This window comes from Falco punctatus (genome assembly GCF_963210335.1).
Source record: "Falco punctatus genome assembly, chromosome: 3".
Taxonomy (NCBI): domain Eukaryota; kingdom Metazoa; phylum Chordata; class Aves; order Falconiformes; family Falconidae; genus Falco; species Falco punctatus.
The window spans coordinates 43,051,340-43,065,505 of record NC_137582.1 but is presented as its reverse complement, the minus strand read 5'-3'; the positions used below and the strand labels follow the sequence as shown (position 1 = coordinate 43,065,505).

The window sequence follows — 14,166 nt, the reverse complement described above, 5'->3', positions numbered from 1 at the left end:
CAAAATGTCCAAAACGAGCATGAAGCAACAAACAAAATACTGCTATACCATGCATGAACATTTCATCACTGTAAGAAGAAACCACTTCTAGATGGACCAGTAAAACTAAACCAGGAAAGGCTCCATTAGATTTAATAACTTGTTAAATGATAAGCAAATGGGATTTAAATTCTTGAAATAAAACAGAAAGAAAAAACCTGAGAAACAAAACTTCTTACACTGCATAGGTTACCTATCTAATCTACTGGAGTGGACAGAACTTTTCTGTGGAACAGTAAGAAAGAGTAAGAGGAGATGAATGTTTGCCAAAAAAATTCAAGCCCCCAAACACTCATGCATTTTCAAAATTGTTTTATTGCAGTTGGATAATAGAGATAAATACCTAAGAGCAAAATCCAGTAAGTCACATTTATTTTTCTTTTGGAACAATTCTCCAAACTGGTTGTGTTTTATGATAAAGAACAAAAAGTTGCACTACATTTCAGAACATTTTGTTCTTTAAAACTGGTCAGACAGGTGGGAAATATTAAAGTACTACAAATTAAATGAGTAATTTTCCACTCCAGCTTCATTTCCCAAATTGAACAAGTCCAAGCAAAAGAAACCACGACTTTTTCTGCTTTGGAGATGCGTATCAGCTGGTGATGCACTTCAAGCTATATTAATTTGATTAAAAAGTTTATCCTTAATAACCTGAGACATCAATCCATGTATAGCTTCTATGGTGGTCTTGCAGCTGAAAAACAAGCATAAATTCAACATTGGCCAAACACTAGGCTGAACTGTCATTTTGTCTGAAGATATTCAGCTGTTTTGGAAGTTCAGGGTGCCCATAACCCCATGAATCTTAACAACTGTCCAGAAAGGAAAAGTCACACACAGCAATTTAGCCATTGTTGCCAATAGCTTTTTGGTACTTAAAAAGCAAACTGACAAGCACTATACACACAAAGACCAATTCCAGAAGACTTCTTTGTCTGTCAGTTTAGGACACCTTACATTAACAATAGCAAGTGAGCTCTGTAGCCATCTGAACCAAAAAAATGATTAAAAAACAATCCTTGGGGGAACGGAGCTACCAGCTGTTATCAATACCTGAAGGCTCTCACTGTTCTCTACTTTATCTCCTTGCCCAACTCCAGGCCAGCAATGCACAGTAACCATAGCTCCTCTGAGAAACTTCACAGAGAACATTAAAGGATATGTGTATAGAGCTGATCAGTTATTTCTCCAAATATGAAACATGTACAAAACCCCCAAAGAGCTGGAAGGATTCCTATTGATCCAAGTTGCATCCAGTATGGCTCGCTCGGGGATGTAGGGTCAAGCTAATAAATAAAAATGTCTCAAAACAAAATATACAAATGCAAATGATGGATCAGCCCTGAAGGCATGGAGAATAGGCATACATTACTACTAGATAAAGGAATCCTCCACAAAGGAAGCCAGCTTGGAGCACAGATTGGCCAATGCACGCATACTCTTAGAGAACAGCTCTTAAGAGATGTGTATGTACAGACATGAAGATATCATACAGCCAAGCGTAAGCACCTTTGATGTTAAAGTTTTACAGCGTTCTTCCTATAAAAGGTACACCTGATAGCCCTTTAGCAAACTTTGCAATTTTACTTCCTGAAAGTAATTTAGGTGCCACTGCATCAATTGTCCTGGTGTCTGCACAAGTCTTCTACTGTCTTTTTTCTTAGGAAAGATTATTAGTTGAAGAAAAACATGGATCTGTAGAAGTGTTACAATCCATTTTGGGAACTACAGTAGCCTGTTACACAGGAAAGCAGAATTGATGACAACAACAATCCCTTTCAGTCTTACAATTTATAAACGACCGATGATTACTAAATAAAAACAGGAAACAAAAAATCATTGCAAGAAATAATATGGTAGGATGATCAGAGGAGGAGTTATTTCTTAGAGTAATTGTAAACATGTGAGAGTCATGTGAAAATAAAATGCCATCAGTATTATGGCACACCAACAAGGGATCAAAAATCAAAGCAAACTTGTCAGCAACTCCATCTTCCTCATGGCTTTAAAGCATTGCTATTGTAACTGTTTCACCACAGGAACTAGGTGTTATCACTTAACATGGCTGTTGGGAGTTAGCAAGAGCCTTCCACTGCAAATGTATTCTACAGCTAAAATAAACTAAATGGGTATTAACTTCTGTAAAGTCAACCCTCCTCCTAGTCAAATGTGTTTGTTAGAAAAGTTGTACAAGCTGTTTACTTTCCGTAACATGGAAACAAATGCACAGAAGACACTAGCACAACAGCAATGCTGATTCCATTTAGCAACGACCATATTACATTTGCAGGTATTCCCTCACTGCTTACTGTGGAACAAAGGATGACTCCTCTCCTTATTAAAGCAAAGTCCATGTTCACCTGAGTCATACTGAACAAGATGTAAATAAAATAATTTATTTATAAATCAAGTCTCTTCACAAAAGGCTTCCATTTTGTCTCTTGATTTTTTTAGCTAACATTAAACTTGCCACTAATCTGGTATCTCAAAAATCAGCTCCTTAGTAAAGTTTGTACTATGGCACACATTGCTAATGGGGGCAAGGTGGGTGGGTGGGGAAGAAAAAATACAAGAAACTGTTCTACGTATCAGGATAAAATGATGAGGAAGAGGACCAGGAAGCCACCAGATCTGGAGCTGAACATCCTAGATTTTATGCCATTTTTTTCTGTCTGTTCCAAGGGATTCTACAGAATTGTTCCTTATTAAATGGAATTGTATCTCACTCAGAACACTCCTAAGATGCATGCAGGTGAGTCCTGTCTTCTCCACAGATGGACCTCAGATTGTACTAGCATGTACAGTACAGTACTTCTTGGTTTTCAAAGTCTGAAATTTGCCAAATACAATGTTCTTGAACAGCCCAAGATACTGTATGACTTGTTGGATACTATTACTCTTTGTTAAAGATTTTACTTGGAAAAACGGTAACCGTAACACTAGATAGTCTAAGCACACATATTGTTCTTAAGATTATTGGGTGAAAGATATTAGTGAGAAGCAAATTTTGTACTTCAAAGTTCACAAAAGAAAAGGGCTGATTACCAATAAACACATAAGGACACTGAGGGAAGACACTACAATGGCTTTGAAATAATGCTGTACACTCAGTGGTGGTAAGTTCATTAACTGATAATAGCAAGTATTTGCTATCAGGCAGGGTAGCTAAATATAAAGGCCAGAATGTCTGTAAATCTACTTCTAAAAAAACCCCAAAACCCCAACCCCAACCCAACCCAAAAAGCCACCCTTCTTTGTTTGTGGGAAAAGGATGTATTAATTAAGAAATATGGAAAAAAGGGACTTCTTAAATATTTAAAGTGAGTGGAAATATTACACAACTGTAAACTAAACTTACTGGACTGTTAGCACTAACTCTTAAAATCACATTCTATATAATAATATTATTTACTGCTAGTTTAAACCTCATTAACCACATAAAATGTGCTATTTTCTAGCAATACTACCATTTTGCATTTGACAGAAAACATCTTTTTTGGTTTGCCATCTACTGACGCAATTTAATAGGGATCTTTTGTTTAATAAACTATTTATTCCAGAAACAAAGATTGAAAAGCCATTTTAGGTGTAGTAAAGGCTAGATTTTCTTATTCCTACCTATAATCTGATCATTCCTACCTATAATCAAGGTAGGTTACAATTAAAGGCATGATATAAATTCAAAACAAAACATCACTTTTTACAGGGATGAACACATGGATGCATTAAACTAAAAGAGAGTAGGTTTAGATTAGATATTAGGAAGAAATTCTTCATTGTGAGGGTGGTGAGACACTGGAACATGTTGCCCAGAGAAGCTGTGGATGCCCCAAACCTGGAAGTGTTCAAGGTCAGGCTGGATGGGGCTTTGAGCAACCTGGTCTAGTGGAAGGTGTCCCTGCCTGTGGCAGGGGGGTTGAAACTAGATGACCTTTAAGGTCCCTTCTAACCCAAACCATTCTATGATCTTACCTGTCTCTTGTTGCTTTTGCAAGTTTGTCTTCTGATTTCTTATCATGAGTCTCTAAACCCAGCATGAAACTGCCCCTTCCAAGCTGAGCTTCTGACTGTTCTAATTTTTCAGACAAATCAAAGACTTGGCCAGTGGTGTAGTCTGCATTCTTAGGAGAAAGAAGGCAATAAACATACTGAATTCTAAGCTATAAATTCCAGCATTTACACACAAAATAAACAAAATCTGAAAACAGCTTTTAAGACTGTAGCACTGCACATTTTAACCTGTATCTGCAATTGAAGTGATACAGAAGTGGCAACAGAAGCTGACAAATGCTTAATGCCTAAAGCCTGAAATGAGCACTCTCTATTACTTTCCACCCATGATCTAAGTTACAAAAGAGTAAGTGAAATTCAGTTGGTTCTGACGACAAGTAAAGGTATACCATCGGCTTTTGCAGAAGGAAGTTTTTGATGTTGAGCTGTACATTGAAGGTCTACCTGCAGTATTTATGTTGCAAGCTTGCTGTAACAGTTCAATTGGTTTTTTTGGGTTTGATTTTTTTTTAAAAAGTGTTTACTTATTCAATAGCACTATTTTAAGGCATACTATTCATTACAGTGCTGTAAAGAGATACAAGGTTAAAAAGGTGTTTAAGACAAAATCTAAGCATATAGAGAATGCAGTAAAATTAAGTTATTCTCACCTTTTACTTTTAAAGAGCAGATATAGGAACATTCCAGTATTTATGATTAAGAAAACCTTCCTTTCTTTAAACTGACAAATAGATTCATAATGTGGGATCTATCTATATCAGTGTCCCATTAAGCATTTTACAGTAGAGGGTCTGGCTTTCAGCACTAATGAATTCATATATGCACATGACAGCATACCACGGTACTTACAGTAAGCAGACTAGAAGAACTGAGAGTGTTCACCCAGTACTTGTTCCATAGAAGCTCAAGCAATTTACGATCCAAAGATGATTTAAAGTACGAGACTTCTAAAGCATAATACCTTTAAAAACAAACACGCAAACAAAATAAGCTTTCATCTAAACGTGTCATTTTCCTTTAACACCTAAAGCACATGTATCTCAAAAAAATCGCTATCAATGGCAAATATCTTCAAAAATTTGAACCACTGAACAATAAAAGTTACCCTCAGTTCCAATTCTAACTCTAAAAGATTTTCCAAAAGTGTTTCATATATAGCTTTAACACAGGTATACATAATCCCCACACATATTTCTGTGTTCTCTTTAATGAGATTGCAAGTTTTTTTAAATTATTCTCTTAACAACTTGTGCAATGCAATGATTCTAAGATCTCTAATACTACAATTGCCACTTACAGATGGTTACAGTTCTGCATATATCACCTCTAATCAATTAGGAACGTCTGACAGAAGTAAATGGTACAAACAGGCAAACCATCTTACACTCTACCACACCCATTTTAAAAGCCAGGCTTTAGTGGTGCTAAGAATTCACAAGAGATGATAAAGCAGACTGAAAGCTGAGCTATGCAAAGTCATTAGTGTCGGTAAATTACAGCAACATTAAAGAGCTATATTAAACTTAATGTTGATCAGGAAATTCCCAAGCAGGTTATCAATAATCATATTATCTCGATTGCTCTGGAAAATTATTTTCCTTAGCATTTCTGTAAGAAATTCCATCTGAGATAACAATGCTTTGAAGTTCACCAACACACAACACTAATATTTCTGTGATAGAACAAATAACTTTATTTCACATATATAAAGAAAAATGAGGTAGCAGGTCAGTTATTCATAGACATGTGGCACATTCAAAGTGAAATCCAAGTTGTTTGAGGAATTGTGTAATAAACTTGCTTAAAAAAATAAAATGGAAGCAGCTGTATTTGGGCATTGAACACCAATTAAAAGAGAGAAGTTTGACTAGGATTATTCAGACTGCTACTATGAAGTCACTGGCATTCCAAACAGACAGGATCATTAAGGGTCTAGAGAAGCCTTATGATGTGCAGCTGAGGGTACTGGGATTGCTTAGCTTGGAGAAAAGAAGGCTCAAGGGAGACCTCTTCAGCTACCTGAAAGGATGCTGCAGTGAGGTGGGTGTTGGGTCTCTTCTTCCAGGTAGGAAGTGATAGGGCAAGAGGAAACTGCCTCAAGTTGTGCCAGAGGAGGTTTAGATTGGATATGAGGAAAAAATTTTTCACCAAAATAGTTGGCAAGTACTGGAACAGGCTGCCCAGGGAGGTGGTTGAGTCACCATCCCTGGAGGCATTTAAAAGACTAATAGATGTGGCGCTTAGAACAGGGTTTAATGATAGACTTGGTATCTAGGTTAACAGCTGGACTCTATGATCTTAAAGATCTTTTCCAGCCTAAATGATCCCACAGTTCTATGATCATCATTCAAGTTCTCAACTTTTAATTCTTAGTCAGACTACCCATACTCCTGAGAGGACACCACCAATCTAATATTTTGTATTATCTGTAATGCAGTAATGTGACACATTTCCAGGTTTTTTTCTTCTCTTTGCCTAACAGCTTTTTTCTTCTGGGAAAGACTGGAAAATATTTTCTTGGTCTGGAAGGAAAGAAATGGCTTGTACAAGAAGCCAGCTCCCTGAGATGGAGATTAGAATGATAACTATTAAGCACCTCCAACTTCAAAAAAACCACCAAGCAGCTCTCCCAAACCAAACACCTCTAAAACAGAAAGGATGAAACATATCTTCCTTAAAAGCATGGGTTTATTTATGGCTAATGCCAGACCTCTGAAATGACGGGAACATTACAGTTCTGCAAAGATTTCTGTGTAGTAGCTACTGTTATGGATTTTTCCTCAAATTGAATAGGAAGACTAATTCCAACTGTTTTAATTTCTTCATCTCTTCAGGGTCAAACTTTGCACGCAGCTATAAATGCACTGGAACTATAAAGTGCACTGAAGAACAGGTATGCATGCAACAAAACTGTGGAAAAAACTACGCAATAGTCTACAGGACACATGGGTGTCAATCAGATCTTCCAAGTTCTCTGTACACAGCTGCTTAAATTGTAGGGCCTGTCAGACACCTGAAGGTAGAATTGAAACCAGGCTGTTATTGAAAGAAGCAGTCCCATCTTTCCTTTGCAAACCCTGTGTCTCCAACATCTGTCTCTACTTTCCACCCCACCTTAGCTTACCCAGCAAGAATGTATGTGCTTCCACAAGTTGGGCCAGATCATGGAACCAGACCAGCAAAACAAATGCCTTGCCAAGTAAGTAAATGAAGGTATGAAGCAAGGAACACGTGGCTGGGATAGAACAGTTAAAGAAAGAATGGTTAAAACTATACTACCTTTTTAATTAATGGAAAGTAAATTAGCAGGACAGAAAAAGCAGTGATTCTTCCTGTTGCTGATGTTACCTTTGAAGCAGTTCCTCTTTCCAATCCTACCAAAAAGACAGAAAAAATCTTAACATGCCCAGTGATGTAGGATAACAAGATGCATGGCACTTGCCACTACTCCGAAGAGCTGACTAGGAAGATTACAGTCTTCCTAGCCCCACTGCTAAGTCTATATCTGACCCTTTCCTCCCTGCCCTAAGAAAAAAACGCTACTTAAAAGGTGTTCAGGAATGAACTGCTAAAGCTTTTAGCAGAGTTAATCTTCATATTTGTCGCAGTTCTCCCTTAAAAGATCTCCTGATAAACAACAATAACACTTATTCAAAAAACAGTGCTAAAGCAACAAAGAACTTTTAGACTTGAAACACTTAAAGAAATGTACTTTTCTGTACTGAATCACTAACCTAAACACAAAAATTGAGAACTTGTGCTAGAGTTAGTAGTTGTTACGTTACTTACTGTTTACAGTGCACACCAAAGTCTTCTATTTTATTAAGTGGAATAGTCTGGTATTCAGAGGGACCTTCATCTGGAGGTTTATAGCCCTAAAAATTAAACAAAGGGCAAAAAGGACAGTAATTATGGGACTTTTTAAAATGCTTAAACCCTCTGAAAGCACTTCAGAAAAACTCTAGTTTATGCAATTCTACTTTATTCTTCCTGGGGAAAATGGAATTTCCCCAGTAGCCTGAAATTTGGAATCTTCTTTTGCCTTACCAGTAGTCATTACATTTTCAGGTCAATCAGAAAGCATGTTGGAAGTAAACTAGTAGTCATAGTTGAGATTTTTCAAACAAGTAAGATGGCAAGCTATGATTAGGTAATTTCTTAAATCAATGAAAGAGCAAACTTCTTCTAAGACAGTATTTCTCTACCTATTCTTAGAAGTTATTTCAGTCCTTTTTTGAGGGAGGATAGGAGGCATGAGAAGAGGGAAGAAACAGCCATGCCTTAGATATGCCTTAGGGATACCTAACATCTCAGTTACTTATATGGCCAAGATGGTGCCACTCACAGGTACTAACTAGGCAAGAACTGCCTGCAGACCACCATGAGGACTCCCTAACAGTAGGCTTCTAATAAGCGTTTTGTATATACAGTTTGGTTTTCAGGTGCAGGATTCTTCTCCCTGCTCAAAATTCTTGAAGTATTTATGAAGTGGTTTTGCCTATTGAATTTTCTCCTGAATCACAAACTGTTCTAAGAAGATCTCTTGTATATTTGTTCAGAAAAGTAATACTTGAATGCAGCTAGGAACCTCTCACAAACATTACTGTTAATTACAGTTTTACTAGATGTCAGCCTGAACTTCTTGATGAGTCAATAATAACTGGATACTTGATATACCTGAACTTTTATTAGATTGAAATGAAATAGCACTGTTGTATTTCTGCCAGAAGTATAAATAAAAGACTGCATTTGGAGATCTAGATCTCTAATATTTATGTAATTCTCTAGGTCTTAGCCTAACCCTTCCATATTGTATAATTAACTTTTTTTTGTACATTATTTTGTGAAGATTTGTGGTATTTATTAAAAAGATTTAAGTAGATAGTTTTGAGTCTTCCTTTCCTAAAATGGAAAGCAGATCAAAACATACTAAACATGCTATTAACATCTGGGTTTAGGTGTAAAATATGTTAAAGAATTAACATGACTATTTTGATGAATACCACCTACCACTATATCCACTAAAAAATAGTTACATGGAGCTATATAATAAGAACAGCTCCACTATTTAGGCAGTCTACTTGACTTAATACTGCCAAAAATCTATGAAAAACAAACTAGAAGTCAACCTTTGTAAATGTAATCAATATCCAAAGACATGCAATAACCAATATATCAGCACATCTTTTTCTTTTAGAGTCTTTTCTTTGTGAATGAACAATAACATACAGTAGAACAGAGCAGATCAGTCAGATGATCAAACTACAGTAATTGTTAGAATCAATCTATTACTGATTTAAAAACAGTTCAGTGATCACGTACTAATAATTTTAACTATTTTACCTTAGGATATGTCCTAAACGCTCCAAGATTTACTTTTCCTGCAGATATTGTTCTTGTTGGATCAATCTGTAGAAATACAAACAATGCTTGTTATGTGCATTTTATAAATTATTACAGGCATAAATTAACCTTACAGTAATTCTATTGCAGAAATATAATTAGTGCATATTGTATTAGTTTTGTCATAAACAGTACTTTTTCAGTTGGCGTCTGTTGGTATGAGACTCTCTGAAAAGATGGGAATAGTAATAGCCTTCTGTGGACCATGTTTTCAAACTCATTTTCTTTTATTTCCCAAATACTTTAAAGAAATTGCACTTAAGAACAATCAATAAACCATAATAAATATCTGCATTTTAATCTTATAACCCCTAGAGGTAAGAAAAAGTATTATGGGATCTGCTACATATTCCTAAATACAGGAAACTAATGAAGCAAACTCCTTGCAAACATATATACTCATGCCCTCTTTAATTTTAAAAGCAATTAAAAAAAGAAGGGGGGTGGGGTGGGGAAGGGGGGAAGCAGTCCCAAGGAAAGTGTTCTGAATCTGTGAAACTATGTCATAAGAAAACTCGCATGGTGGAAATACTTCTTAAGGGTCATGTGTAATTCCATCAGAGTTATACTCCTGACTAATTTCAGTCTTTTTCCCGTTATTTGCTTCACTAGTGATGGTTATACAAGTATTATTTAAAATAAGGTTTAGTTTTGATTTCAAATGTGATCTGAAGCCTCCAAGACCTTCAAGGGCCTGAAGAGTTTCTTTGGATTTTTTTTTAAGATATGTCTTCTACCTGTACTATGCTACTAATTTAATTTAAAAGGCATTTTAGATGCAAAGTAACAGAACTTTGTGAACACATTTTGTTCTATTTCGACAGAAGCAACAAACACAACAAAAGAAACAGATTTTTGTTCTGTTGCAGGAGATTGAATATGGGTTGCTCAATACTTTTTTTTGCGAAAGTACCAAGCAGAACTTTAAGTTAAGTAAGAGCGATGTATGGATTCCTACAGAGATACCACACCTGGAACAATGCAGTGAAAATGGCCTCAGTAAGGAATACCACTGGTTTGATCAGTACATGGCCAGCAAAGCAAAAGGAGCAGTACCAATTCAAAATTTGGATCTAACACTTCCACCATGCAAAATACACACTACTAGAATGTTAAGTCAGAAATGTACAAGTTATTCTCCCCTCAGCATAGTTTGCTATGCGTTTTTATCAACTATCAGCCAGTACTTACAACGACTGCTACAAAGGGTTCTTGAAATTGCTGATTAAGCATCTGAGTACTGACATCAATTCCAGAGAGCCAGCAGCCATAGCCAGGGTGACTGTGATACCAGCCGATTGCATTTTCTAGACGACCAACCTAACAGCAGTGAAGAAAAACACACCCAGTGTTAATCTCCATTCTAAAAATATCAGCTGCCCTCTATTGGGCCTTTCTGCATCGCACAACATGATAAGGACAGAAAGAGCACACACAGCCTGTGATGCTAACTTACTAAACTGAATACTAAAACCATGTCTTATTTTGCTGAATTATTTTCCAGAAACCATACAACTTGTAATATTAGCATTCTCTGTTACAACTACTACCACAGAACAAAGACCTTCAAGGAGCCAGGAGCTCCTTCTTCAGCAACAGCTGAAGTACAGAAGAGATTTCACATGGCAAGATGGTAAGTAAGCTGGGACTCCTCAGTGTGGATGAGAAATTTCTTAGGAGTATATATAAAGTTTATATAATCTCAGATAATGTATCGTATGTCAGTAGAGAACAGATATTAATTTTTTAGTACAGTAACACATCTCAGAGGCATACAGAGACATTATTGGTAGGTTTCAAAAAAATAACTTCAGAGGCATGTTTTCAAACTCCAGAAGTAACAGAAATTATTGCCAGAGCATGCTCTGGAAGCCAGAAGATTAATTTTTGAGATTTTTAGGATCAGAAAAACTCAAAACAGGAGTTTCCAAATAATACCCCTGGCTATCTGTACAAGTACTGGAAGAAAAACAAACAAAACAAAAACCCAAACAGAATAAACACCTATCACACCTAATTTTGTAATTCTCTCTCAAGAATTGCTTACTGGCTGCTCCATACCGAGCTGAATAATTTTGGTACAACCCTATATGCCAGTTCTTAACTGTGACTTGTATGTGTGGATGCATCACCTGCTTGGTTTTGCCAAACACTAAATACATCAGGGAGGTTAAATCAGAAAAATATTGAGATGAGACAGAACACCCAAACTGCCTACTGAATGGAACAATTATTTTATTTTTGAATTGGTGAATACTATTTATATTTTCTTTACAACTCCCATAATACAGATATAGACACCAAGAGAACACTAAAGAACGTGTTATTTTTCAAAGCCGAATAACACATTTTAACTTTATTAACACCAGATCCTGCCCATGGAGAAGCAAATAACTAGAATGTTGGTGTCTGTAAAGTACTTATGCAGGGGAATATATCAACTTGCAATCTAATATTAAATAGAGCTATTCCAGGATCAACTGTTTGCCAAAATCAAGTGTGGAACGGTCAGCAAGCAAACTCTGCCAGAGCACCAGTAAAGCTGTGTAATTGTATTTGCACACAAGTTCAATTTCAAAATTGTGAAACCAACTATAGACAAACTGTACAATATAAACAACTAGAAAAAACTTTTCCTATCAAGGAAGTACTCCTACATAAACATGGACTGTTTTAAACATAAAACATACTAACTGTATATGAGAAAAATACTAATTTTATGCTACGTACTTACTATTTTCAAAACCATTATTTTTACCTAAAAACCGGATAGTATGAATACATGTTTAGGTAAAAACATCTTTCAAGTTACCTACTCTTCTGCAAAAACAGTATTAGCATCATGACATTAATAATTTTCAGATAAAAGAAACTAAATAAATGATTTCTAAATTTCCTCATAAACAGGGATGAATTGTTAAAACCAGTTTCAGGATATAGCTACTTCTGGATTATGTTTACTCTTTTCTGATGTTATGATCCAGACTAATTCGTATCTATTTAAGTATCTTAAACTGTATAGAAGGCTGTGAATACAAGTAAAAGTCTCCAAAATAACCCAAATACTGCTCCATTATCTCCAGTGAATAAACAAGGGGCTTCTGATTTTAGCTGGTTTAAAATACTTTGATGATTAAAGAAAAAGCAAAGGGCAAACTGGGCCTCAAAACTACTTGAGCTTGAACAGCTAAACATTTCAGTGCTTATTTGTAGTACAGGATTGCCCTGTATTGGAAGAAGCACATCAGTAGGTGCTCTAATACACTACGCTGGTTTCTACATCAGCCATAGGTTAGATTCATATTTCTGTTATCCTTCTGCATGTGAGAATTAGTTTACTGCATAGTCAAGCTGAACATGACATGGACCTCTGGATACAGGGGGACAAAGGTAGGCAACAGACATTTGAGTAACCTCATATAAATTTCCGAGTTATAAACATGAATAATTAAGTTGCACTGAAATTTACTTATTCCTTCATTGGCATTTTCTTCACAAATACATCTTCTTTATTTTTATGGAAAACAGCACTATGGCTATGCAGTAAGACTTCAGAAAGCAAGAATGTAAGAATAAATATCACATTCCTGATCTACAAATCGTATCTCTGACACGTACATATTTGATATTTAATTTTGCATACGGTTCTTAGAAACACATATTGTATCAGCTCTTTTAGAAACACGCTTTCTCCTTCCCTCCACAAGCCACCAGACGCAGCCAAGAAAATGCTTCCTGAAGCAATGCAAGACGTTTGGAAAGGAGAACCCAGTACGTGATGACCTGCTGTAAGACACGGAAATATACACGTGAAAACGCTGAGAGGGCCCCGTGTTCCCGGCTGCTGACACAGCCCTCTCTGAGCCATTTCTGAAAAGAAACAGGGCAACTGGGCAGCCGCTTTCTCACTGGGGGTGGGGAAGCCTGCAAACCTCACAGCCTGTTCCGGCGCCATCAGTCCACCGGACACGCCGCCACAGCGCGGAGGGGGAGAAACACCCGCAGCCGCCTCTCCTCACCTGCTTGGCGTTTTCAATGTACGCAGCCATGTACTCGTAGGCGGCCGCCTGAGCGTTGACGCGAGTCTCGGTGCCCTCCACCGGCAGGGCGAAGCTGTCCATGATGATCATGGTCTCCCCGTCCACCTTGCCTAGCATCAGCCCCATCACCTCCAGGTTGCCCCCCGACCTGGCGTGCATCACCATCTTCAGGAGCGCCAGCGCCGAGATCTTGCAGTACTTGAAGTAATGGTGGCTGCAAGGCAGAGGCCGCGGAAGCCGTCAGGGCCGGCCCCATCGCCCGGGCCGCGCCTCAGGCCCCCGCCGCCAGCCCGCCCGCCCCGCCGCCCGGCCCGGCCCCGCTCTCGCTCACTCTTTGGTCCAGGGCTTGGCCGCCAGGATCTCCTGCTGCTGCTTGCGGTCGTACTTGTAGATCTCGTCGATGCTCTGCGCCTCCTGCATGTTGTTGGCCAACTCCCACGTCTTCTGCGCCATCCCGCTCCCGGAAGCGCCGCTCCCCGCCGCCGCCGCCGCCATCGCCCCCCGCACCGGGCCCGGCCCCGGCCCTGGCTCCCCTCACCGCCGCGCCGGCGGAACCAAGCGAGCGGGGGGTTGCGGGGAGGTGGTACGGTCCGCGCAGGCCCGGGGCGGGCGGCGCCGCGCCCCCAGCGGGAGCGCTCGGCTCTGCACCGCGGCCGCTGCGAGAGGGAGC

At 38.3% G+C, this 14,166-nt stretch overlaps 1 protein-coding gene across 1 annotated transcript; it reads right to left on the bottom strand.

Moving 5' to 3' along the window:
• Nucleotides 1-334: 334 nt before the first annotated feature.
• Nucleotides 335-13,992, bottom strand: COPS5 (COP9 signalosome subunit 5). Its single transcript, XM_080380395.1, has 8 exons — nucleotides 13,828-13,992; nucleotides 13,476-13,710; nucleotides 10,648-10,776; nucleotides 9,397-9,462; nucleotides 7,843-7,928; nucleotides 4,903-5,014; nucleotides 4,015-4,163; nucleotides 335-736 (listed from the first exon to the last, which is right to left on the bottom strand). Exons 1-8 carry the CDS (start codon nucleotides 13,989-13,991, stop codon nucleotides 652-654), a joined length of 1,026 nt encoding a protein of 341 aa, XP_080236521.1. The 5' UTR covers nucleotide 13,992; the 3' UTR covers nucleotides 335-651.
• Nucleotides 13,993-14,166: the final 174 nt, after the last annotated feature.

What these genes read in the sequence shown, in the direction of transcription:
- COPS5 (XM_080380395.1), bottom strand. Translation starts at nt 13,991, where the DNA reads ATGGCGGCGGCGGCGGCGGGGAGCGGCGCTTCCGGGAGCGGGATGGCG. An exon ending in GCCAAGCCCTGGACCAAAGA is followed by an intron (nt 13,711 to 13,827) that starts GTGAGCGAGAGC and finishes TCTGCCTTGCAG; the next exon opens with CCACCATTACTTCAAGTACT. An exon ending in CGTTTAGGACATATCCTAAG is followed by an intron (nt 7,929 to 9,396) that starts GTAAAATAGTTA and finishes TTTAATTTTTAG; the next exon opens with GGCTATAAACCTCCAGATGA.